General features: G+C 40.1%; 1 protein-coding gene across 1 annotated transcript in view; it reads right to left on the bottom strand.

The window, feature by feature from the left end:
* The window catches only part of BTC (betacellulin), a 52,496-nt gene that overhangs the window by 3,735 nt on the left and 20,900 nt on the right, over window positions 1-27,861 (bottom strand). Inside the window, exons 2-5 of the mRNA XM_086405390.1 lie at window positions 22,445-22,543; window positions 12,407-12,524; window positions 2,919-3,065; window positions 765-875 (exon numbers count right to left, since the gene is read on the bottom strand). Coding sequence (XP_086261516.1) covers window positions 767-875; window positions 2,919-3,065; window positions 12,407-12,524; window positions 22,445-22,543 — 473 coding nt within the window. The 3' untranslated portion in view covers window positions 765-766. The remainder of the gene's footprint in view (window positions 1-764; window positions 876-2,918; window positions 3,066-12,406; window positions 12,525-22,444; window positions 22,544-27,861) is intronic.

Raw genomic sequence — 27,861 nt, 5'->3', positions numbered from 1 at the left:
GATATTCTTCTCCCGCTCCTGCCTCCTTCCTTATTCAGGTGCTGACCATGGCTACTCCCATCCATAGCTACAGCTTCTGCCTGGTGGGCCCTAGAGCACAGCCAGCTTCTCAATGGCAAGGTAAGTGTTTTTCTGCCCTTTCAGGCACAGGTAGGGGACAGCCTCCAGCAGTTGCTAGACTCTGGGAGCCTCAATATTCCTATAGGTTCCCTCAACCCTGCCCTCCCAGCCCCTTCATCAAAATGTCTTTGTTGGATCATCTGAGAGAATTTGTGATTCCTGCTGGGATCTCAAATGATGGAACATTTAAAAGAGCCTCGAACAGTGCTTGGAATGTGGTAAATGCTCTATAAACATGGTTATTATCAAAACACTGCTTTTGCTATTTCCTTTCAATGTGAGATGTCTAAACTAAAGTCTTTCTTATTTGTGTCCCCAAGTGAAAAATATATCAAAATCTTATAATATTTTATAAGAATATAAAATAACCACCACAACCACACAGAACAAGAAACTAGACTGATCTAAGTGCATCAGAAAAACTGTGTAAAAGTCTGTATTCTATCTCTGTGGTACCATGCAAAAGAAAGATATGATAAAGTCTTTTATCTGGCTTCAGATTCAATGAAAAAATTGTCAATTTATTTTTAGATGTTTTTAAACACAATCAAATTCCAATCGATTTACTGAATGCAATTAAACCCCACTTCACCAGGCAAATATCACCTGAAGAGCTCCCCATCTACTAAGTTTATCATGCTTACCATTAAGCAATACTAGTCTCTTGAATATCATCATTTATAGGAGTTATATCTTTACCCAGAGTTTCCATTTCTTCTTCCTTCTTTCTTCTTTTCCGACGTTTCCGAAGAGGACTTGGAAAACAAAGTGTTAGAAATTAGAGTGGTCCTTTTAGTTACTGCAGTCACAAAATTAAACATCAGTAAAGCCTAAGATCTTATTTCCAGACTGGTAAAAATGTACAGGTTCATGAAAAAAAAATTTTTTTAGGTTCTCTCTTAACCATCCCTTTCTCTAGGCTCAAATAGCTACAATAGCAAAAGTACAGAGAGAATGTAGTTATAGCTACATAGAAGGAATATAGTACTTGATTGTGGATAGAGCTTGTTGAGCACAAGAAAACTTTTCAGGCCAAGTCATTTTACAAAATAGACTGATAAGCATTATTTAGTATGTAAATAAAAGATAGTACAAAATGGAAACCAACATAAGACTAAGAGAATGAGGGTAATCTCTGAATATGTTAATTAAGTTTCCAGATAAATTAATTAAGAAACGTATTAGATATTCTGTAGTGCAGTCCAGTTTTCTTAAAATATGATACAAAATGAATGTAATAAAATACAGCATTTCCCAGCTCTGCCCCAAACTTGGCATTCTAAAATTCCTTTTTGCCATAAAGGAAGTAAAATGTTACAAATATCTATCAATTTTATAGCTAGAAGGAATCCTACAGATTATTTGTAAATGCGAGTTTAATCCTCTCATTTTACAGAAAATAAAATTAAAGTTTAAAAAGATTAAGAAGTTTGTCCAAGTTCTCAAAAGTGTTTGATGGCACAGCTGGGACAAACATCTCTCTAGACAGCTGTTAGCTGTGTTAACGCTTTTCTACCAAGAATGCTATAAAGAAAGGACTCATGTAACACCTTCCTGTAATGAGAACCACAGTCCAAAGTACAGTTCAGGAGGCTTCTCAAGACATGAAGGTAGCATTTTAAGAAAATGCTTTTTTAGCATGCTGTGTGGGAGTTCTGGCCTGATAAAAAATTTGATGAGTTTCCAAAACTAAAGCATTGTACTAAGCCATTCTATCTCAGAGAAAAAACAAGGATTTTCTTGATTAACAAAGTTGAGGTATATAAAAAATAAAGACAGGAGAAACAGTGCAGGCATCTTTTGTAAATAAAATTCATTATTTTAATGTGACTAATAAAAAATACTTTTGTTTCTATCTTTCAAAGTTTTTGTGTCACGGTATAGTTTAAGAAAAGTATTGTTTAAGCTATTAACAAACTTACATAAAACGTGATGGACTCTAGGGCTAAATAATTGACTTTTTTTGATTTCCTTGGACTACAAGGAGATTACACCTGTCAATCCCAAAGGAAATCAATCCTGAATATTCATTGGAAGGACTGATGCTGAAGCTGAAGCTCCAGTCCTTTGGCCACCTGATGTGAAGAGCTGATTCACTGGAAAAGACCCTGATGCTGGAAAAGATGGAAGGTGGGAGGAGAAGGGGATGAAAGCTCAAACTCAAGGAGGCAGTGGAGGACAGGAGGCCTGGTGTGCTGTGGTTCATGGGATTGGACACGACTTAGCAACTGAACAACAAAACTGACTTTTTAAATTGATATGTAATTGATGTGTAACATTTTATTCATTTCAGGTATGATTTGATATATGTTTATATTGAAATTGATCACCACAATAAGTGTAGTATTTAATAGCCATCTCCACATTTACAAAATTTTTCATTCTTGTGATGAGAACTTTCCAGATCCCCTAAGAAACTTTCAAATATTCAAGACTGTTTTATTAACTATAATCACTATGTGTACATTACATCCCATGACCTGTTTATCTTATAACTAGAAGTTTATACATTTGGGTCGCCTTCATCCATTTTGCCCACTTCCTCTTTCTCAGAGGATTTATATAAATTTTATTTGAATTATAATAATTATGCTTAGAAAAATGACAAAATGACAAAAATCATGTCATGTGTTTATTATAAATGCTTCAGAATAAATGATGGTGAACTGTAAAAAGTAATTTAAATTAAAAAAAGGGGGGAAGAGAAAAGGCAGGAAGGAGGGAAGGAAGGAAAGAAGATAGGAAAGGAAAGATAAAAGTTTTTAGACTTCCTTAAAATTAAATTTAAAAATACTTACTGACAGCATGTGCAGATACTGACCACCAAAATGATAAAAATTACCATAACTGCTATCAAACAAATCACCAAAATCTGCCCTCTGTCTCCTCTTAGGTAAAACAAGTCAACTCTCTCACATCTGGCCCCAGCATAGCCTTCATCACAGCTATAAAAATAGAACAAAAACAGGGCAACAAGGTCAAAAAGTAAAAGACTCTTAAGAATCTCTACTATTTCTTTGTTGAAGAAATTAACACTTTTTTCATTACTTGGAATTAACAAAGGGTACAATTCCTTTAAACAAAATGTGTTTAAGCTGTACAATCACTGTGTTTATGAGAAATTTCATTCTTTGCTAAAAACCTGTCATCCTTTGAACATCATTAACAATATGTCTGGAGAAGGCAATGGCACCCCACTCCAGTACTCTTGCCTGGAAAATCCCATGGACGGAGGAGCCTTGAAGGCCACAATCCATGGGGTCACTGAAGGCTGGGCACGACAGAACGACTTCACTTTCACTTTTCAGTTTCATGCACAGGAGAAGGAAATGGCAACCCACTCCAGTGTTCTTGCCTGGAGAATCCCAGGGACAGCAGAGCCTGGTGGGCTGCCGTCTATTGGGTCACACAGAGTTGGACACGACTGAAGTGACTTAGCAGCAACAATATGTCTAAGATAAATAAACGGGGAGGGTAACACTAAAATCTACCCTGAAATTTTAGATTCTGAGTTTGAAAGGGAGGGGGTGATAAAATCCCCTATACAGCACTCTCAAGTGCTTAAATATCCCCGGACAGGGAATTCAAAAATCCCCAGGATTTCCCATTTCATCAGAGGGCGATACAAAGAGTTTCAGTGTGCCTGAGTTCTCCTATTATAAATTATATTCAAAGTATATGGTTTTATATGATCTAACATGGAACATACACAAAGCTCTGTAAATGTTATTTTATAGGATTCCTCTCCACACACCTTCCCCCACCCCCTGGCCTCTCTTTTCATCTTCCACCCATCAGTTCTGGTTCTAATGCTTGCAGGAGTCAGACTAGGTAAGTCTCTTCCATTCAGCACCTCCCCAACTGCATCCCCTCAAAACACAATAGATGTCCTCTCCAGTTCCTTTATCTGATCCTCTAAAGCCAGTCTCAGATCTGTGCACCATTCCCTGTGTGCTTATTAGCTTGGTCGTGTTTGACTCTTTTGGGATGCCATGGACTGTAGCCCACCAGGCTCCTCTGTCCATAGGATTTTTCAGGCAAGAATATTGGTGTGGGTTGCCATTTCCTCCTCCAGGGGATCTTCCCCACCCAAGGATCAAACCTGTGCCTACTGCATTGCAGGGAGATTCTTTACCCTCTGAGTCATTGGGGAGCCCCACCTATCCCTCTGCTCTCTAAAGGCCCCTTTGCTGCATGGTCATGGTAAAGTGAAGTAATCAGAAATCAGCAAGCTCTCCAAACGCCCCAATTCCCCTCTCATTCTCTCATCAACTTCATCAATACAGTCCTGAGTTGACCTCAACTTAGCAGATGCTCCCCTGTCTGAAGTTACAGTTACAGAGCCATTTGACCAAGCAGCATCCAACCACCTAAAATTCAGTAATCTGAGGACTGTTCATTGCAGTCCCTGACTTGTGTCAGATGCCTAAAGGATGCATAAAAAGTTTGTCTGAAGATATTTGAAAACCAAAATGATATGTTGTAACATCACTACTTTTGGCTAACAAATATCTTCTCTTTTTTTCTCCTCAGACTCATGCCAAACACAAAGAGATACTGGTCGTATACATAATTATTTAAATTTCAGAAAGATAAAGCTCTGCTTCTTAGAAAGATGACTGTGTAATTTCATTTTTTGTTGTTATTGTTTAAGCAGATATCTATTGCCAGGCCACTCTAGAGTCTATGTCTGATAAAAAGCCAAGGCAGTTAGTTCCCACAAAGCCTTATTTCTCAAGTAAGGAGGTCCCTGACTGATTATATTGTAGCTGCTACAATGATTAAAAAAAAAAAGAAAAACTAGCTTGGTCACAGCCATCAATTGAAAGATGAGGCTCTATGCAAGCAAAGGAGAAAAAAACCACCTAAGGCCATCTATTGCAAAATGACCCCAGGATGTATGAGGGAAAATTGCTTCCTGCAAGATAGCTAGACTCTTCATCGCAAGGTCAAAATAACAGGAAGAGAGCTTAGAAATATCTGAAATATCAAAAAATCTCTTGCACATAGAACTGGAAATGGGGGGAGAATCACTTTTGATCGCAAGTGTGGGAGGGAGGTTTTAATGGGTTTTTTTTTAAGGTTATAATTAAAATCTACAAATATAGTCTCTTCTAATTAGCTGGAATGTTTCTGTAACAAATTTACTAAATACGGCATTTTTAAACAATAACTTTGCCCATAAAGTACATGGCAATTACCTGCTACTCTTTTAGAATGTTTTCCTAATTATAAGCCCTGGGTTCAGTTACTCACCCATGCTTTAAATGAATTTCTCAGTAAGCAGTCCTTCCTATTAGCTATAACCCAGTGAAGCTATGTAGAAGGCCAAACCCTTACACAGCTAGTTACAATGACTCATGTTATTTCACTGCTCATCTAATTAATAAAGTATCAGCTAACGGTCATTTCAGAAGGGAAAGGAAGAGGATAGGGTGAAAGATGCTAGCAAATGTTTAATAAATGCTGAGCAAATGAATGAGTTTTTATTTAATAAATATCTCATAAATTAAAAATAACATTTAAAGATGCTATGACCCTTGAATGTGGTCCACTGGAGAAGGGAATGGCAAACCACCTCAGTATTCTTGCTTTGAGAACCTCATGAACACTATGAAAAGGCAAAATGATAGGATACTGAAAGAGAAACTCCCCAGGTCAGTAGGTACCCAATATGCTACTGGAGATCAGTGGAGAAATAACTCCTGAAAGAATGAAGGGATGGAGCCAAAGCAAAAAGAATACCCAGCTGTGGATGTGACTGGTGATAGAAGCAAGGTCCGATGCTGTAAAGAGCAATATTGCATAGGAACCTGGAATGTCAGGTCCATGAATCAAGGCAAATTGGAAGTGGTCAAACAAGAGATGGCAAGAGTGAACATCTACATTCTAGGAATCAGCGAACTGAAATGGACTGGAATGGGTGAATTTAACTCAGATGACCATTATATCTACTACTGCGGGCAGGAATCCCTCACAAGAAATGGAGTAGCCATCATGGTCAACAAAAGAGTTCAAAATGCAGTACTTGGATGCAATCTCAAAAATGACAGAATGATCTCTGTTCATTTCCAGGGCAAACCATTCAATATCATGGTGATCCAACCTATGCCCCACCAGTAACGCTGAGGAAGCTGAAGTTGAACAGTTCTATGAAGACCTCCAAGACCTTTTAGAACTAACACCCAAAAAAGATGTCCTTTTCACTACAGGGGACTGGAATGAAAAAGTAGGAAGTCAAGAAACACCTGGAGTAACAGGCAAATTTGGCCTTGGAATACAGAATGAAGCAGGGCAAAGAGAATTTTGCCAAGAAAATACACTGGTCATAACAAACACCCTCTTCCAACAACACAAGAGAAGACTCTATACATGGACATCACCAGATGGTCAACACTGAAATCAGATTGATTATATTCTTTGCAGCCAAAGATGGAGAAGCTCTATACAGTCAGCAAAAACAAGACCAGAAGCTGACTGTGGCTAAGACCATGAACTCCTTATTACCAAATTCAGACTTAAATTGAAGAAAGTAGGGAAAACCACTAGACCATTCAGGTATGACCTAAATCAAATCCCTTATAATTATACAGTGGAAGTGAGAAATAGATTTAAGGGCCTAGATCTGATTGATAGAGTGCCTGATGAACTATGGACGGAGGTTCATGACATTGTACAGGAGACAGGGATCAAGACCATCCCCATGGAAAAGAAATGCAAAAAAGCAAAATGGCTGTCTGGGGAGGCCTTACAAATAGCTGTGAAAAGAAGAGAAGCGAAAAGCAAAGGAGAAAAGGAAAGATATAAACATCTGAATGCAGAGTTCCAAAGAACAGCAAGAAGAGATAATAAAGCCTTCTTCAGCGATCAATGCAAAGAAATAGAGGAAAACAACAGAATGGGAAAGACTAGGAATCTCTTCAAGAAAATCAGATACCAAAGGAACATTTCATGCAAAGATGGGCTCGATAAAGGTCAGAAATGGTATGGACCTAAGAGAAGCAGAAGATATTAGGAAGAGGTGGCAGGAATACACAGAAGAACGGTACAAAAAAGATGTTCACGACCCAGATAATCACGAGGGTGTGATCACTCACCTAGAACCAGACATCCTGGAATGTGAAGTCAAGTGGGCCTTAGAAAGCATCACTACGAACAAAGCTAGTGGAGGTGATAGAACCAGTTGAGCTATTCCAAATCCTGAAAGATGATTCTGTGAAAGTGCTGTACTCAATATGCCAGCAAATTTGGAAAACTCAGCAGTGACCACAGGATGGGAAAAGGTCAGTTTTCATTCCAATCCCAAAGAAAGGCAATGCCAAAGAATGCTCAAACTACCACACAATTGCACTCATCTCACACACTAGTAAAGTAATGCTCAAAATTCTCCAAGCCAGGCTTCAACAATATGTGAACCGTGAACTTCCTGATGTTCAAGCTGGTTTTAGAAAAGGCAGAGGAACCAGAGATCAAATTGCCAGCATCCGCTGGATCATGGAAAAAGCAAGAGAGTTCCAGAAAAACATCTATTTCTGCTTTATTGACTATACCAAAGCCTTTGACTGTGTGGATCACAATAAACTGTGGAAAATTCTGAAAGAGATGGGAATACCAGACCACCTGGTCTGCCTCTTGAGAAATCTGTATGCAAGTCAAGAAGCACCAGTTAGAACTGGACATGGCACAACAGACTGGTTCCAAATAGGAAAAGGAGTACATCAAGGCTGTATATTGTCACCCTGTTTATTTAACTTATATGCAGAGTACATCATGAGAAACGCTGGACTGGAAGAAACACAAGCTGGAATCAAGATTGCCAGGAGAAATATCAATAACCTCAGATGTGCAGATGACACCACCCTTATGGCAGAAAGTGAAGAGGAACTCAAAAGCCTCTTCATGAAAGTGAAAGAGGAGAGTGAAAAAGTTGGCTTAAAGCTCAACATTCAGAAAATGAAGATCATGGCATCCGGTCCCATCTCTTCATGGGAAATAGATGGGGAAACAGTGGAAACAGTGTCAGACTTTATTTTTGGGGCTCCAAAATCACTGCAGATGGTGACTGCAGCCATGAAATTAAAAGACGCTTACTCCTTGGAAGGAAAGTTATGACCAACCTAGATAGCATATTCAAAAGCAAAGACATTACTTTGCCAACAAAGGTTCGTCTAGTCAAGGCTATGGTTTTTCCTGTGGTCATGTATGGATGTGAGAGCTGGACTGTAAAGAAGGCTGAGTGCCGAAGGATTGATGCTTTTGAACTGTGGTGTTGGAGAAGACTCTTGAGAGTCCCTTGGACTGCAAGGAGATCCAACCAGTCCATTCTGAAGGAGATCAGCCCTGGGATTTCTTTGGAAGGAATGATGCTAAAGCTGAAACTCCAGTACTTTGGCCACCTCATGCGAAGTGTTGACTCATTGGAAAAGACTCTGATGCTGGGAGGGATTGGAGGAAGGAGGAGAAGGGGACGACAGAGGATGAGATGGCTGGATGGCATCACTGATTCGATGGACATGAGTCTCAGTGAACTCCGGGAGTTGATGATGGACAGGGAGGCCTGGCGTGCTGGGATTCATGGGGTCGAAAAGAGTCAGACACGACTGAGCGACTGATCTGATCTGATCTGATGTCCTTTGAAGACTCTGGGATCTCTGTTTTGAAATAATCAGTAGGCACTATTTAAGAACTTTGTAAGTATTAACTAACTGATCCTTATAACAACCTTTGAAGTAGTATTATTGACCCCTTTTGGAAGATGGAGAAACTGAGATATAAAGGAGGTGAGTGGGGGCTAGGATTCAAATGCAGGAAGTCTGGCTCCCAAGTTGACAACCACAAGTTGTCCCTGCCCAGGGAATAAACCCTCATCTCCTGAGGCTCCTTCCTGGCAGGCAGATTCTTTACCGGATGAGCCATTGGGTTTCCAGGATGGCTCAGGGATACAGAATTCGCCTGTCTCCTGCAAGAGACTTGGATTCGAGGGTTCAGTCCCAGGGTTGGGAAGGTCCCCTGGAGAAGGAAATGGCAATCCACTCCAGTATTCTTATCTAGGAAATCCCATGGACAGAGGAGCCTGGCTGGCTACAGTCCATGGGGTGGCAAAGAATCGGACATGACTTAATGACTAAACAGTAACAAGTGAGCTGTGCCATCTAAAATAAAAGCTATGTATCTGGAAACAAATCATCCCCGTTCCCCACCCCCCAAAAAATACTGAGAAGATTAAGAAGGGATTGAGTTATTTGAAACACACACTTTGGTTTTTTATATAAAGACTGCTGCTGCTGCTACTGCTAAGTCACTTCAGTCGTGTCCAACTCTGTGCGACCCCATAGACAGCAGCCCACCAGGCTCCTCCATCCCTGGGATTCTCCAGGCAAGAATACTGGAGTGGGTTGCCATAAAGACAGGAGTCCACAAACTCCTATGATCCCAAGCAAAAGGAGAAATTTCTGGTTTCCCAAGATGGCATAATCGCCCATGGCAAGACGGTTTTGCCTGAATCTGTGCTACAAAAAATCACCTAAAAGGTGAGACCTAGTTGAATAGTTCCCATTCAATTCAATAGTACATTTATGGAACATTTACTCTGTGCTGGGTACCACAATAAATATTTTTGCTTGATGTATTATTTTGCTTAATTTTCAACACATGAAAGAAGGATATTATTATCTTCTTTTAGAGATAATTAAACACCCAGGAAAGGTAACCAACTCATTGTTAACACTGCTCATAGTTGGTTGAAACAAAATCTTAGGTGTATTTTACTCCAAAGACTCCAATGTTCTTCCTCCATCAGCCCACTGCCCTCCTTGGTCTTATACCGGATCACCACTAAGAAGGTGTTCCTGGTTCAGATTAAAGCCTTGGATTTGACATTCAGCACAGCACTAGATCAAACCCAGATCTCTTGCTTTGCAGGCAAATTCTTTACCTCTTTATTGTCTGAGCCACCAGGGAAGCCCTCAGTGGTAAAGAATCCGTCTGCCAATGCAGGAGACGTAAGAGACACCATTTCGATCCCTGGGTCTGGAAGATCCCCTGGAAGAGGAAATGGCAACCCAACTCAGTATTCTTGCTGGGAGAATCCCATGGACAGAAGAGCCTGGCAGACTGCAATCTATAGGGTCTCACAGAGTGGGACACAACTGAAGGGACTTAGCATGCACGCAGGCACAGCACTATATGAACTGTGACAGAGGGACTTGTTCATTTATTCATCAGACATTTCTTGAGCACCTAGTAAATTCTAGGCACTGTGCTTGGCACTGGAATATGAGAACGAATAAGCCATCATCCCTGCCTTCTAGGAGCTCACAGTCACAGAAGGGAGGGTCAGAGAAACCAACAGTGATACTCCAGGGGGAAAGAGCTTTTCATTGAAATGTGACTAGATCACTAAGGACAGACATCCAACTCAAGTCAGTGCAGGGATCCAGGACGAGCTGCTGTTTGAGCTGTATCTTAAAGCTTCAATAAGAATAAACTTTCCAGACTATGAGAATAGCTTGTCTAATAAACCCTGCAAACGAATGTAGGATCTCATAAGGACATTTGAGAATGTGGTGAGAGATATGGCTGGAAAGTCAAGCCATTCAACTATACTTCAGTGAATATATATATATATATATATATATACACACACACACATATATATAACCAAAAAGGTCAGTGAGAGGAGTGACTCAAGATGATATTAGGAGTCTAGAGAGCAGATCTGCTGAGAAGCTATGATTATTCTGGAAACAAGTAAGAAGAGACATTTATGGTTCAAAGTATGACCATGACTTCCTTTACATATAGAGATGTCAGCTCTCCCTGAATTAGTTTGTAAATTCAACATAATCCTAATAAAAGAAAAACAAAATAAAACAACTGAAAAAGAAAGTTAAGGCAGCATCAGAGGAGCTCTGGAGGAAATGGGTTTTAACCTCTGACTGAAGGAGACAGGCTGGGTAATTTTGTTGTTGTTTAGTTGCTAAGCCATGTCCAACTCTTTGTAACCCATAGGCTGCCAGGCTCCTCTGTCCATGGAATTTTCCAGGCAAGAATACTGGAATGGGTTGCCATTTCCTCCTCTAAGGAATCTTCCCAATCCAGGGACTGAACCCTAGTCACTTGCAGTGCAGGTAGATTCTATACCACTGAGCCACCTGGGAAGACCAGGCAGGTAGATTACAGCTGTGGTTTTCATTCTAGAAGGCAGCGATATTAAAGAACAATACATGTACAGACATAGGGACCAGTAAGAGAAATGTACTGAGCTAAGAAGCATTAATCTTTTAAAAATTCATTATATTCTCCCAAGCCAGTAAGCAATTAAATGAAATTTTAAAAAATCAGCTCTATCTTTCCCAAAAATTTAAGCACATTTTCCTTATTTCCTTACAGTAGGCTTTTTTCTTATTCCCCTCTAAGTATTACCTATTTATATATTTTTAATTAAATTAAATTATAATCTAACTTTGAAGAAGTCCTCAGCTCTTCAATTTTCCACTATATCAGGGCTTGGAATCACTGTCCTGAGATACTTGTGGGGGAGGTGGGGGTGGGGAGAAGAATACTGGGGCGACTACACAGAAGAACATAAATATTCTATGAACTTTAGGTTAAAATTATATTTTAAAAAAATCACCTTGTTCCTCTATGAGGTAAGGTCTCAGCACTTCAGCAAGACATCTTTAGCAGAAAATAAATATTTAAGATATGCAAAAAATTTGTTTGTTCCTGAGTAAAATTAAACTTGGACTCAATCTACCAAGAGTTGGAACGAGAACTCTCCTCCCAGTTCCCTGCTGCACTAAACAGGCTTTATGAATCTCTAAAAATAGGACTGATTTCCATGCACTTAATTGACACCTGCAAAAGTAGCTTTGAATTTGGCAGAAATTTCCTTCATATTTACATTCACAATGAACCAACTAACAAATGCCAGAAGAATGTGTTCGAGTTTGAACCACACCAGAGTTTATTTGAGCTGAAAAGCATCCTTAACACTAGACAGAAACAGTTTTGCTTGCTCAAGACAGCGGAGGAACACGGGCCCCCCCTCCGAAGGCGATCTGGACTCTCGCATGCTCAGATTTCAGCAAGAAAGTGTGCGTCAGTTTCTCCGTAAGTCACTGCCCCTAAACAAGTTGGGGGGTTGGGGTGGGTAGGACCAGGGAAAACTGTAACCCGACAGATGGCTGGGTGAGCTCAGACTTTCCACTCCTGTCACCGCCCCCCCACCCCAAGCCAGCACCAGTCTGCACCCCTTGGCTTGTAGGCTCCATGCTCCACTTACACGCAGGAGGGCGTCTGCTCGGCCACCACGAAGCGACATCTCCCTTTAATGCAGTAATGCTTGTACTGCTTGGGGCACCGAGAGAAGTGACCTCTTCGCTTTGGTTGTGTGGTGGTAGCTGAAGAAGGAGAAATGACTCAGTAAATCAACTCACTTTAAATGCATGTTTGTAAATGTAATAGAATTATATTCCTACCAGTGTCGCCAGTGTTTCTGTAGAATATACTCCCATTTCTCATCGCTCCTTCTCTCCACACTGGGATATGTCAGACTTTGGGGACCAGAAACTGGCCCTAGAGACTGGCTATTGGGGAATGTGATGGAAACGTTTCAGATTTTAACTAAGATTCCTGTTTAAACGACCTCTGAGAAAAGTCAGCGCTGTTTAAAGGGTAAATATAATTGTGATAAAAGAGGAAGATTGGGAAGATTGTCAGAGGTGTGGGGCTGATGGCATTGAAAAGAGAGGAGGGTTTTTTGTTTGTTTGTTTTTGCTTTCTTCTTTTCCTTTTTTTAAACTTAAACACAGCACTTACTAAGTGCCAGATGCTGGTCAATATGCTCTATATAGAGTCATCCCTCGGTATCTGAGGAGACTGATTTCAGGACCCCAGCTGATACCAAAATCCACAGATGCTGAGGACCCTTATATCATGGTGTTTACAGTCAGCCTTTGGTATTGCCTGGTTGGATCTTTGGTTGCCTGAATCTAAAGATGCTAACAGGAACCCACAGATTGGGAGGGAGGGCTGTATTAGCTCATTTAATACTCATAACAGCCTTGTGAGGGAAGCACCATTCTAACTCCTGTCTATGGATGAGCACGGCACAACACTGGGAAAGACTGAAGGCAGGAGGAGAAGGGGACCACAGAGGACAAGAGGGTTGGATGGACTCGATGGACATGAGTTTGACCAAACTCCAGGAGATGGTGAAGGACAGCGAGGCCTGGCATGCTGCAGTCCGCAGAGTCGTAGAGTCGGACACGACTGAGTGACTGAACAACAGGAAAGCACAACACATCGAGGCTAAGTTACTTTCCCACATCCCGCAGCTCGTATGTGGCAGGGCTGGGACTCAGACCCAGGCAGTCCTTGCGTTTGACTGCTCCACTCTGTTGGGCAGGTAGCAGTCATCTGCTCCCTGCCTGAGGCACCCACAAGTCCTGCTTCTCTGAATCGAGATTATCCCACTCATTGGATCCCTGGGGCGCTTTTCCTGCTCTGAACGAGGAAGACTGGAAGCTTCATATCCAGGATTTCATTCCCTATACTGACTTTTTTCTTACCTTTTAGAATCTTAATTGCCTAATTTTTCAATTAGGGGAATAGGGGGGATAATATGGAGCAATTTCTCCATCGTTTACCTGTAAAAAGTTTCAATAAATAAGGGCTGTCAAGAGAAACAGTAAAAAAAAAAAAAAAGCTAACTAGTTGTTTCATGGGTTGATTCACAATAAACGCCTACCCACACCCAGAGAAAACAGCTAACTAGCCAGCTGACCCAGGGTCGGACTTTCCATTGTCATGGTATGACCAACAGCTTGCAGGACTCAGACACCTGTGAAATCAGAAAGCCCATGGTGGTCACCACAGAAGGGCATTTCACACTAGGTTTGGCATGGCACCTGGCACTCCAATGACATTAAACAATCCTTTTAGAGAGAGCAATGACCACTGAACTTTTAATTAATATTATGAAATGAGTAAATATATAGCTGCCCAGGGTCACCACAAAGAACACTCACAAAGAACTCTGGATGATCGGTACAGAGGAAATTCCTGGGATGCCAGGTCACAGAGTTTCAGAGGGTGGGAGACGTTGGAACTGGCTGACCTGGTTTTGGTCAGGGACTTGATTACCAGTCCTGCTGACTGCTCGTACGTGCCAGACATTTGCTCCCATGCCTACCAGTCAATGGGACTCTGGTTGAAATTTCTCCCATAAATAACTGCAAAATGTCTCAAAGGCAAAGATCTGTGTATTTTGGCAAATAGATTGATCGAATGAAAATCAACTTCCATTCATTGAGTATCTCCTCTTTCCAGAGGCCTGTAGTAAGCATGAGAAAACATCAAAGAAATAAGAGATACCCTATCTAACTAGCAACATTGGCATGATAGAACAAATTTAATTCAATAATAAGCAACAAACCAGTAAAAACAACCATAGTAACCACGTAAACAGTGTGGTCCACTGGAAACAGTGGAAAAAACACTGGCTTAGGAGGAAGGAAATCAGCATTTCATTTTCAGCTCTGCCTCACATGAGCCATATGGGTCCAGGCAAGCTAATTAAGCTGTCTGAGCCTCAGTTCCATCATCTGGAAACTGAAGATGCTAACATCTATTTAAAGGGCTGTTGAGACGCTCAAGTGAAAAAATGTATGTGGAAATTCTTAACTTCCCAGGTGGCGCTATTGGTAAAGAAGCTGCCTGCAATGCAGGAGACCCAGGTTCAACCCCTGGGTCGGGAAGATCCCCTGGAGAAGGAAATGACAACCCACTCCAGTATTCTTGCCTGGAGAATTCCATGGACAGAGGAGGCTTGTGGGCTACAGATCATGGGGTCGCAAAGAGTCAGACGTGACTGAGCAACTTTCACTTCACTTCGTATGCAAATTCCTAGCAAAGTGCATGAGACAATAAAGTCCTTAGTAAATGAGTTGATTCTAGAATCTTGAAAATCTTGACAATTCTAAGAGAAGTCTTGCAGCAGTACAAAGAGGGCTTATCTAATTTTTTAAAAAATTCTGGAAAATGCAGAGTTTTTTTAAGAGATGCAAGCATGAGTGCTCAGTCATGTCAGACTTTTTGTGACCCATGGGCTACAGCCAGGCTCCTCTGCTGATGGGATTCTCCAGGCAAGAATACTGGAGTGGGTTGCCATTTCCTCCTCAAGGGCCTCTTCCTGACCCAGGGATCGAGCCAGAGTCTCTTGCATCTTCTGCATTGGCAGGCAGATTCTTTACCATTGACCCACCTGAGAAACACTTTTAGGAGATGGTGAGCAAGCAACAGAGTTGTGGAGAATTTCAAGAGAGACAATTCAGTCTTCAGGAATATGCCAGCCTTATGCAGGAGGAGGGAGGCAGATTTAATGGACATGGAAGAGACCTGAAGGAGAGCAGCCAAGGATGGCTGTGAATGGAAGTCAGAGACCTCAAATGTCAGCAGGCTGAAGTTTTACCCTTGAATGAGGTGGGAGAGAGTTGAAGAAGGTTCTTATGGGTTAAATTAAATGGTATGTGTGAAAGCTAAACTGTGAAGCATTTTACCAATGTATTAGACAATAAAGCACAGAATGGATTAAAGTAAGAAGATGCCAAGGGGAAAGGAGGAAACTAAGTCACATCTGAGCCACGCAGACATACATGACACAGACCTGGGGCAGGGGAATGGAGGGCAAGGAGATGAATAAAAGAATAGAGAATCATCAGTACCATTTCCATCATAAAATACAGAGAATTTAAAACATGATTAATACAATAATCAGGTAAGAACAGGGACCTACTGTATAGCTCAGGGAACTCTACTCAATACTGCATAATAACCTATATGGGAAATGAATCTGAAAAAGAATATGTATAAATTCATCACTTTGCTGTACAACTAAAACTAATACAGCACTGTAAATCAACTGCACTCCAATAAAGAAGCATTGAGACTTCCTGACGGATCTGCTGGGCTCCAGAAAGGTCTTTTCTACTTTGTAAAGCACACCTGACTTTAAATATAAGCTATATGGCTCTGTATCCTGAACTTCACTAATTCCTCTGGCTGCCATGCCCTGCTAAACATAGCCAGCCTTTTTAATAAACACCACATAGAGCAAGATACCAGAGAGCGCCTTAACCAGCAGCTGCTGGATGCAGTGATTTGATCAGCCTCGGTTCATCCAAGCAACACAAATCCATGCCAGGGAAAGGGTTGCCAGGTCCTGTTTTGATTGCTCACAGAGTTCCCTCCTTTGCCAAATAAGCATGCCCTTAAATATTCCCAGCATTATTTGGATTTGAAAACACTTCCATGTCACCAAGCAGAAAATGTCCTGTGATTTCTCTATGGAACTTTAACACCTGGAAGAAAAATTAATCACACATATTGCCCTTCCCACTCCACACTCCCCCCCAAAAAAAGCTAAATGGGAGCCTCTCCCTCTCTCTCTTGCATGGAAATGAGAAGGCTTATCAGCATTTCCTCCTTTGAAATGCACCTAAAATTCCAGTTGCTTTCATCTAATATTCATCAAGGTCACATTATCTGAAAACTGAACAGCTATGAAATCCAACATTTTCTGCCTATCATGAGACCTGATGACATAGGGAAGGGGACGGTAAAGTCTATCCTTCCATTCCAGAGATATTTATCAAGAAAAAGGAAAAGTTAATCTTATGACAAAAGAATGATTAGTCCTACGTATTGTGTTTCTCTGTTGACAAGTGAATGGCATGGTCTTAAAAATGTAACAGCCATGAAGATTCCTCTGATATTGAGGTTTGTTTGCTGTTATTTAGTCACCAAGTTGTGTCTGATTCTTTTTCAACTCCATGGACTGTAGCCTGCCAGGTTCCTCTGTCCATGGGATTTCCCAGGCAAGAATACTGGAGTGGAGTGCCATTTCCTATTCCAAATACTAGGGGTGGTGGAACTTAATTACTCTTTTTCCCTCCTACTTGCTCTTTTCCAACTCACACTCCCCAAACCAAATCATTTCTCTGGGAATGAGTTTGTTCCGCAAAACTACATGGAAAAATTGCATGTACCAGATCACAGCACAATCTTTTAAGTGGATGGGCACTGCAGGTAACATATCACAAACTCTTCATGAGACACTATATTCCAAAGATTCTACAGCCAATTAAATGAGAAACCACCAGGGCTACTGGAGGTCAATGATGTCAAAATTTGATTCCAAGAGTTAGTAGAAGGGATCAGAAGTAAGAATATCTTTCTTTGATAGTATGGGCAGGTAGATAAGAAGTGGTCACATTTTGGGGGTCATTAGAATCATTAGATGAGATGTGATGGGTTCTCTTGAGCCAAACTAAAGTGGAGAAATACAGCAGACACCCAGATAACCTAGTTTAAATATAGAATTTTCCTCATTTTGATGGATGCTTTGACCAAACAGTGTGGTTCTTTAGTCTTTCTGTGTGTATGTGCTAAGTTGCTTCAGTCGTGTCTAACTCCTTGTGACGCTATGGACTGTAGCCCCCCAGGATCCTCTGTCCACGGAATTCTTCAGGCAAGAATACTGAAATGGATTGCCATGCCCTTCTCCAGGGGATCTTCCAAACCCAGGGATCGAACCCGTGTCTCTTACGTCTCCTGCATTGGCAAGCAGGTTCTTTTCTACTAGCCCCGCCTGGGAAGCCCTAGCCTTTCTGTACTTGATTCTTATTCTCCAGCCAAGCAGGCTTTGCCATGCCTTTGTGATTAAAACTCTTCACAATTAATACATTAGGCTTATTTTCATAAAATCGTCTCTTACCTATTCTGATAATGCTCATGAAAAATCTATTTAATGATTTTGCAAATGGTATCAATATCAGCAACTCTTCTGAAATCAATTACTGGGATAATGCTTTTTTGGTAAATCTCATTACAGTATTTATAACCTCTTGTATCTCTAAATCTTTAGTTAAATACATAGTTAAATCTCTATGTAAGAGATTTAAAAGAGGGGAACTAAATTCAGGCTTCCCTGGTGGCTCAGATGGTAAAGAATCTGCCTGCAATGCAGGGACACAGATTCGATTGCTGTGTCAGGAAGATATCCTGGAGGAGAGAATGGCTACCTACTCCTGTATTCTTGCCTGAAGAATTCCATGGACAGAGAACCCTAGCAAGCCACAGTCCATGGGGTCGCAAAGAGTCGAACATGACTGAACAACTAACACTTTAAACTTCTCAACTTTATAAATTTTGAGATAGAAGTCCTACAAATGTTAACAAAGAGAGAGAGGAAGGGAAAAAAATCCTTATAAATTGACCTTCACACACAGATATCTGACCTAAAAAGAGTGGAAAACAACCAGTGCACCGAAGAGTTCAAATGGTCACAGCAGAATCTGGAGAAAATTTCCTCCTAGACTATGAAGTACAGCCTGAGACTTTAATATTTTAGACCTCTTCCCAGTAGGGACTTCATTTTACAACCTTCTTAAACCAAGAAGGGAGGAAGAAGGTTTTATATTTTTTAAGTTAATTTTTCTTCTTATTTTGCCAACTATCTCTGTGGGACAGGGGAATGTAAATTCAGGATGCTCTTGAAAAAGTGCAACATCAGAAAATTTATTGTAATTGAGGATTCCCATTTGTCTTACATTCAATGCCGTTTTTCGTCAAAATGTGAATTGGTCTATTTCTCCAGGAAAAGAAAAATAAATCTCACAGATGTATTTGTTACCCTCCTGAGCTTCTAGGATATGTTTATACAGAGGGCCAATCAGGCCTCATCAGCAAGTCTTTTACCCAGAAGGACTGTGTCAACCATCTGTGAGCTTACAGGACTGGACATTCACTTATAGCTGCTCTTTTCATTCTAGCCCTTTTAAAGGAAGAAGAAAGAATTCAGTGTTGAGATTTGCGTGTATTTCATATATTTAAAATTATTCTTGGCTAGGAGATAAATAAGAATGGACAGGGAAAAAATTGCATTTCTTTTTGTTTTTCAAGAGTGCATGTGATGCCTCCTTTGCTCATTCTCCCTGGCTGGTTTGACTTCAACTCCCTCAGCTCCTAAATTTTGCAATGCATTGAGGTGCAACACTTACTCAGCTTTTCTCCTTGCTCCTCTTCCTCTCTGGGTGTTTCCTGGCTTCAAACAGCTTAATGATAACAATGCCCAAATTTGTTTCCATCCCAGATCTCTTCCTCCCATGCTAACCACCTCATTAACATATGTCTCACTGGCATTTCAACTTAACACTTCCAAAATGGAACCTAGGATTTCCACCCTCCTCAAATCTTGTCCTTCCTCATCTCAGTAAATGGCATCTGCCTCTTTTTTCCTATTACCTTTGTGACCTCATCTTTGACTATTTTGTTCATTGCTGCATCCTTGGCACTTGGAACAGGGCCTCCTGTATAGTAGGTAGCTCATAAGTACTGACAAACTGAATAAATGTTTCATTCAAGATAGAAAACGACGGACTAAAAATGGAATGCTTAAAGACTGGGGCTGTTGGCAAGTAAAATCCTGAAATCATTTAGAAACAAGAAGGACCCTTAAAAATCATTTAATTCAGGGGTCCCCAACCTCCAGGGTGTAGACCGGTACTTTCTGTCAGATCAGCAGCATTTGAATAGAAATAAAGCGCACGATGGGCTTCCCTGGTGGCTCAAACAGTAAAGAATCTGCCTACAAAGCTGGAGACCTGAGTTCCGCCCCTGGGTCGGGAAGATCCCCTGGAAAAGGGAATGGCAACCCACTCCAGTATTCTTGCCTGGAGAATTTCAAGGACAGAGGACCCTGGCAGGCTACAGTCCATGGGGTCACAAGAGTCAGACATGACTGACTGACTAACACTTTCACTTTTTCACTTTCAAAGTGCACAATACAAGTAATGCAATTGAATCATCCCCAAACAACACCCCCATCCCCAGTCTGCGGAAAAATTGTCTTCCATGAAATCAATCCCTAGTGCCAAAAAGGTTGGGGACCACTGAAAGTCACTTCTTTATTTTACAGGTTCCAAATTAAGTCTTTGAAAGCTTGAGCAATGTGCTCAAGGTCACACAGTTACTCAACAGAGACAATCTGCTCCTGTTTTACATTAATTTCTCTTTCAAGAAACTACTGTCATTTGCACTTTCAAGGAATTGTTTTTTTCATAATTTTTCTCATGTATTGAACATTCCAGTCTTCTAAAGTGATTCTAGAATATTACCATGGGAATTAACAATACACATTCTAGAGCCAGTCTTTCCAAGTTCATGTCAGGCTACTCTGCTTACCTGTGACCTTAAACAAACTAGGAAACAATTTATAGACTGAAAGTGCAATCTACAGCCTCTATAGAAAATAGCAAGGAGTTTATTCAAAAATTTTAAGTGGAACAGCCATATGATCCAACAATACCACTCCTGGATATTTATCCAAAAATCAGGATCTCAGAAAAGAAGCTGCATTCCCATGTTAATTGTAGCATTATTCACAATAGCCAAGATGTGGAAACAACCAAAATATTTATCAAGAGATGAATTGATAAAGGAAATACAGTATATACAGACAATGGAATATTAATCAATCTTGACAAAGAAGAAAATTTTGCAATATGCAGCAACATGGATGAACCTGGAGGGCATTATGCTAAAAGAAATAAACCAGTCACCAAAGGACAAGTAATACATGATTCAACTTATATGAGTATCTAAATAGCCAAATGCACAGAAACAGAGTAGAATGGTGGTTGCCACAGGTTGCGGGGAGAGGCCTTGTTTGTTGTTCAAGGGCTATAAAGCTTCAGTTCTGTAAGATAAATAATTACTAGAGATCTGCTATCCAACATCACATGCTATAGTTAATAATATATGCTAAGTCACTTCAGTTGTCTTTGACTCTTTACAACGCTATGGACTGTAGCCTTCTAGGTTTCTCTGTCCATAGGATTTCCTAGGCAAGAATACTGGGGTGGGTTCCCATGCCCTCCTCCAGGGATCTCCCCGACTCAGGGATCAAACCGAGGCCTCTTAGTCTCCCGCATTGGCAGGTGGGGTCTGGGAAGCCCCAGTAATATTGTATCATGCACTTAAAATGTTGTTAAAAGTTCTCATGACAATAACAAAATTTAAAACTACATTTAGGAGAATGATAAGTAATAGTTTTTAACCCTGTCAATCATGAGATTACAGAATAATCTCCCAAAGGAAATGTGAAAGTGTCATTTAAGACATTCGAAACCAGACTGAAGGAAAACACACATATAAAGTAGGCTTTGTCCTTCTCACTACACAGGTGACAAGGCTCACACCGTCAGGATCTAAGACAGCCATGGACTCCACAGCCCATGGGCACTCTCCAGGCCACCCACTAAGGGGAGGGAGGAAAGAGGAAAGTCGGGCTAGAACTGATGACTCACATCAGGACGACTTGCTCAGCGTGCTCCTGGCTCAGTTTCAACATCCCCAGGACACTAGGAAAGGAGCACTTGCACCAGGTCACCATACTGCAGCTCAGAGAAGTTTCCAGAGGTTCTTCTCCACTCTGCCCTACTTTCAGAACTGGCCTATGTTGTATTGTGTTTTGTTTTGAAACAAGAAACAGCCTCTGTAGAAGATCAGACCATACAGTGTATAAATGACAGACAGACCTTAGACCAGAAGTCAGTCAGCTGTGACCCAAAAACCAAATCTTGTTCACAGCTTCTTTCTCTAAAAAAAAAAGTCTTATTGGAAGACATCCAAAGCCATTAATTTGCATACTGTCTATGGCTGCTTTCAATGGCAGAGCAGAGTAGTTCCAAAAAAGACCACAAACCCCACAAAATCTCAGTTTTTACTATCTGACTCTACTAAAGTTGACCCCTGCCTCAGACTAATAACTTTGAGAATACTAATTCAAGCATCTGTAAGGTAAAATATGTTTTAAAAATTGATGCCTTCTTCCCTTCTTTTAAGTTATAAAATAGAAAATAAAATTTTGAATTTGAATAGAATGTGCCAACTTTCTATGAATCTAGTCTAAGATATCACATGATGCTAGAGGCTGGAAGTCACATCTATGATGGAATGAGAAAGACCTGAGTGTGAATCCCAGATTTGCAGTATACCAGCAGTGTGACCTTTGGCAATTACATATTCTTTCTAGCTTCACCTTGAAATAAAGTAAAAAATGTTACTAGCTCATAGAGTTCTTGCAAGGAGTGAATGCATTACTGTATGTAAAGCCCAGTGCCTGGTACATTAGCAAGTGCTCAAAAAACTATCTGGTTTTATGATTACTGTATTATCAACTTAAAATTTAGAGAAGTCAGCTTTCTGAGATTGAATACAAAACTGATGAAATACAAAGACATCAGTAGTTATGCATTACCTGGGCAGTTTTCTGCGTGATCTCCACAAAGAAGGCCATCATCTTCAGGACTTCTGGTTGAATTCCCATCTGCCAGAACACAGTGGAGGATCACTAGACCTTCAAGTTCAAAACAGAACCAAAATAAACATGAAACCTTGAAAACGTGCTCAAGACAAAAGATTCTATCAAAGTCTCAACCATTTATGAAAATAACAAGCCTGTGGCTCCCATTTCCAAGTTATTTTCTTGCAGCATGGAAGGGGCACCCAGGCCAGCATGTCTCATTTTTCAAGCTCAAGGCTCAAGACAGAATTTTCAAACCAGTATCACTTTCTGGGCTTCCTTGGTGGCTCAGACATTAAAGAATCTGCCCACAATGTGGGAGACCTGGGTTCGATCCCTGGGTTTGGGAAGATCCTCTGGAGAAAGGAATGGCAACCCACTCCAGTATTCTTGCCTGGGAAATCCCATAGACAGAGGAGCCTGGAGGGCTACAGTCCGTGGAGTTGCAAAGAGTCAGACACGACTGAACAAACAACACACACACATCACTTATATCTGATGAGACCTGGCCCTATAAGTGAGAAGACTTAGCCATAGCTGTGATGGAGCCTTATCCTATGAGCAGAAGCACAAAGGGAGTTCTCAGCCACCTGATGGATATATATACACTGGTGAGCTTCAGGGAAGAGGGATAATGAACCCATGTGGCAATGTATTTTCTCCACTGGTCTTCACACGCCCAGTGCTTCTCAAGTTTTAACTACCCAGTGTGCTTCCTTCTGGGGAGATGCAAACTAGATATTCAATTCATAGGAACTGTTTTAAAATTTGAAGTTCCTCCAGCTTAGTAACTCTGTCTCTGAGAAGGACAGGGCTCATGGAAAAGCAGGGGGAGGAAAGGAACATGGTGCTGAGGTTAGGAAAGTTTAGAATACAAAGGGTAGTCCTTGCAGGGATTCTGATTCAAACAAACCAACAGTAAAAATCACAGTAAATATAATCAGGGGAATCTGACAATCTTAAGAAATTGTTAGAGTGTCAAGTGTGATAGGAGAAGGAAATGGCAACCCACTCCGGTATTCTTACCTAGAGAATCCTGTGTACAGAGGATTCTGGTGGGTTGCTAGCCATACGGTCTCATAGAGTCGGACACGACTGAAGCGACTTAGCATGCATGCATGCATTGGAGTAGGAAATGGCAACCCACTCCAGTATTCTTGTCTGGAGAATCCCAGGGATGGAGGAGCCTGGTGGGCTGCCGTCTATGGGGTCGCACAGAGTCAGACACGACTGAAGCGACAGCAGCAGCAGCAAGTGTGATAATGATATTGTGGTTTAGATTTTAAAAACAGAATTATATCTCTTAGAGATATGTATTTAAATACTTATTAAGGAAATTAATGTATCTCTGATTTGCTTTAAAATAATCCAAAAAGGGAAGACAGGTGTGCAGCAGTGAGGGAAAGGCATAGATGAAACAAGATGGTCCATATATTGCTCATTGTTGAAGCTGGGTGGTATGTATGTCAAGGTTCACTCTGCTGTTGTCTCTACTTTTACATATACTTTAAAATATCTATAATAAGAAGCTGGAGAGGAGAGGGCAGAGGAGGAATGATAAAACTGCTTGGGAGCTGGATGATCCTGAGTTCATAATCTGTTTTTGCCACTTTACAGCCATGTACCATGGGCAAATTTCATAACCTCTCGGTTTCCTCATTGGCAAGATGGAGATAATTATTATCCCTTCTTCAGAGTGCTGTCGTGAGGCTCCAACCAGCAAAGTATGCAAGGCACTTAATGCAGTGTTAACGCTTAATCAGTACTGTTAAATTACTCATTATTATGTAACTAGTAGGAACAGAGTAACTTGCAAGAACAGAGTAACTTGCCCACTGGTTGTGTTGACAAGGTTCTAAGCTGCACATGTCCTTCAAGTACAATTAAGCTCAACAAACATCCACAAGCACCCCCAAAACACACCTGTGGACAGGAAATGCTCTACCCTCAAACTCCTCCAAAGCTGCTAAGGCAGGTAATCAGCCAACCAAGTAATCAAAACACAGTGATAGTATTGTACCAGATAACAATAGAATCTAGAAAGTTCAAAGGCGGGAAGAGTTTCAAAAACAGTTTTTTCAAAACAGAGAGTTTTTTCTCTCTCTATTGAATTGGGGGGAAAAAAAAATTTTTTTTTAAAGAGGTGGTACCTAGCATTGAAAACAGTGAAGAAAAAAAGAAACTCATATCCATTGATAATAGGTAAATTATTACTACTCTTCCGCAGGACAATTTATCAGGACTTTTAGCTAAAAGCTTAAAAATTGTCCAAGTGCTTAAATCCAGTAATCTCATTTCTAGCAAGTTTTCCCAAGGAAATAAATTAAAATACATAAAAGGATTTCACTACAAAATTTCTACATGTGACATGGCTTATAAAAAAATTAGAAATTGGCCTAAATATCTAACAATAGAGAGCTGATTAAAGATACAGGAAATACTTCTGGGTAATATAATGCTCTTCAGTCATAAAAATTTATTTTCAAACATTTAAAAATATCCCTCAGTAAGAGAAGCAAGTTATAGACTAGTAATTAGTGAGATCTGAGTGTTTTTTTCTGCATGTGTTTGTGATAAATATAAAAATATCCATATAGATAAATAGTTTTAAAAAAAGATGGGTAAGTAAGTAGATAGAGTTGCCCACATGGTTAGAAGAACTTTTTGTTAATTATCCTAATTTGCACTTTCTAATTTTTCTACTTGACTATTCTGTTTGTTGAAACAAGAAAAAAGGAGCAGCTCAAATTTAAAAAAAAAAAAAACACCTTGCTAATAGTTTCCTTTGATGTGCAGAAGCTTTTAAGTTTAATTAGGTCCCATTTGTTTATTTTTGCTTTTATTTCCAATATTCTGGGAGGTGGGTCATAGAGGATCCTGCTGTGATGTATGTCAGAGAGTGTTTTGCCTATGTTCTCCTCTAGGAGTTTTATAGTTTCTGGTCTTATGTTGAGATCTTTAATCCATTTTGAGTTTATTTTTGTATATGGTGTTAGAAAGTGTTCTAGTTTCATTCTTTTACAAGTGGTTGACCAGATTTCCCAGCACCACTTGTTAAAGAGATTGTCTTTAATCCACTGTATATTCTTGCCTCCTTTGTCAAAGATAAGGTGTCCATATGTGCGTGGATTTATCTCTGGGCTTTCTATTTTGTTCCATTGATCTATATTTCTGTCTTTGTGCCAGTACCATACTGTCTTGATAACTGTGGCTTTGTAGTAGAGCCTGAAGTCAGGTAGGTTGATTCCTCCAGTTCCATTTTTCTTTCTCAAGATCGCTTTGGCTATTCGAGGTTTTTTGTATTTCCATACAAATTGTGAAATTATTTGTTCTAGCTCTGTGAAGAATACTGTTGGTAGCTTGATAGGGATTGCATTGAATCTATAAATTGCTTTGGGTAGTATACTCATTTTCACTATATTGATTCTTCCAATCCATGAACATGGTATATTTCTCCATCTATTAGTGTCCTCTTTGATTTCTTTCACCAGTGTTTTATAGTTTTCTATATATAGGTCTTTAGTTTCTTTAGGTAGATATATTCCTAAGTATTTTATTCTCTTCGTTGCAATGGTGAATGGAATTGTTTCCTTAATTTCTCTTTCTGTTTTCTCATTATTAGTGTATAGGAATGCAAGGGATTTCTGTGTGTTGATTTTATATCCTGCAACTTTACTATAATCATTGATTAGTTCTAGTAATTTTCTGGTGGAGTCTTTAGGGTTTTCTATGTAGAGGATCATGTCATCTGCAAACTAATTAAACTTAAAAGCTTCTGCACATCAAAGGAAACTATTAGCAAGGTGAAAAGACAGCCTTCAGAATGGGAGAAAATAATAGCAAATGAAGCAACCGACAAACAACTAATCTCAAAAATATACAAGCAACTCCTACAGCTCAACTCCAGAAAAATAAATGACCCAATCAAAAAAATGGGCCAAAGATCTAAATAGACATTTCTCCAAAGAAGACATACAGATGGCTAACAAACACTTGAAAAGATGCTCAACATCACTCTTTATCAGAGAAATGCAAATCAAAACCACTATGAGGTACCATTTCACACCAGTCAGAATGGCTGCGATCCAAAAGTCTACAAATAATAAATGCTGGAGAGGGTGTGGAGAAAAGGGAACCCTCTTACACTGTTGGTGGGAATGCAAACTAGTACAGCCACTATGGAGAACAGTGTGGAGATTCCTTAAAAAACTGGAAATAGAACTGCCTTATGATCCAGCAATCCCACTGCTGGGCATACACACTGAGGAAACCAGAAGGGAAAGAGACACGTGTACCCCAATGTTCATCGCAGCACTGTTTATAATAGCCAGGACATGGAAGCAACCTAGATGTCCATCAGCAGATGAATGGATAAGAAAGCTGTGGTACATATACACAATGGAGTATTACTCAGCCATTAAAAAGAATACATTTGAATCAGTTCTAATGAGGTGGATGAAACTGGAGACTATTATACAGAGTGAAGTAAGCCAGAAGGAAAAACATAAATACAGTATACTAACGCATGTATATGGAATTTAGAAAGATGGTAACGATAACCCTGTGTACGAGACAGCAAAAGAGACACTGATGTATAGAACAGTCTTATGGACTCTGTGGGAGAGGGTGGGAAGATTTGGGAAATAAAAAAGAAAAAAAAAAAAAGAAAAAAAAAAAAAAGAATTAGGTTTTGTGCAAAAATCAAAAAAGAAGAAATTGAATTGATAGAGTGGTTTAGTTATATTTATAGTACATGAGGAGAGAGAAAAATGAAGCCCAAAGGAACTTTCTACTCTCATTCTGTTGAAGTCTTAGGAGACATTAGATGTGTTGTGGGTTTGCTTAAAGCCTCCCCATCCTGAAGGGCTTGGCTTTTTTGCTGGGAGAGGTAAGGGTGCTACATTCAGAAAATTGTGTCTTTTCCCTCTGTGTCTGTATCAATTGCCATGTGCAGATTCAGAGACAGTGAAGAACTTGGTGGGAGGCAATCATAGTCACTTTCATTAAGTAAAAGACATTAAAAAAAAAAAAAAAAAACACAATTTGGCACAATTTGGATACCAAATTTCTATATATTTTTCTGCCTTTAACCCTGTTACCTGGCTCCTCCTTTCACACTTAGAACAAACCAGAAACAGTCATTTAAGACTTCTCAAGTACAGGAGCTATATATTTCCCAGCTCTGAAATCCTGTTATTTAACACAGAACACAAGGGATATTCAATAAATGTTGATAGAAGAGTGATCTTAGATTAATCTATGAACATACAAAACAAACATTAAGTTCAAAGGTCCCAATGTCAATGTCCAGTGGAAAATTTTATCCTTTTTTATTATAAAACAGGTTTAAAGCATTTTTAAAACCCCACATA

Source organism: Bos grunniens, chromosome 6 (assembly GCF_055505025.1).
Source record: "Bos grunniens cultivar Pamir isolate PY7600 chromosome 6, Bosgru_T2T1.0, whole genome shotgun sequence".
NCBI lineage: Eukaryota > Metazoa > Chordata > Mammalia > Artiodactyla > Bovidae > Bos > Bos grunniens.
This window is presented reverse-complemented; position numbering and strand designations above follow the sequence as displayed.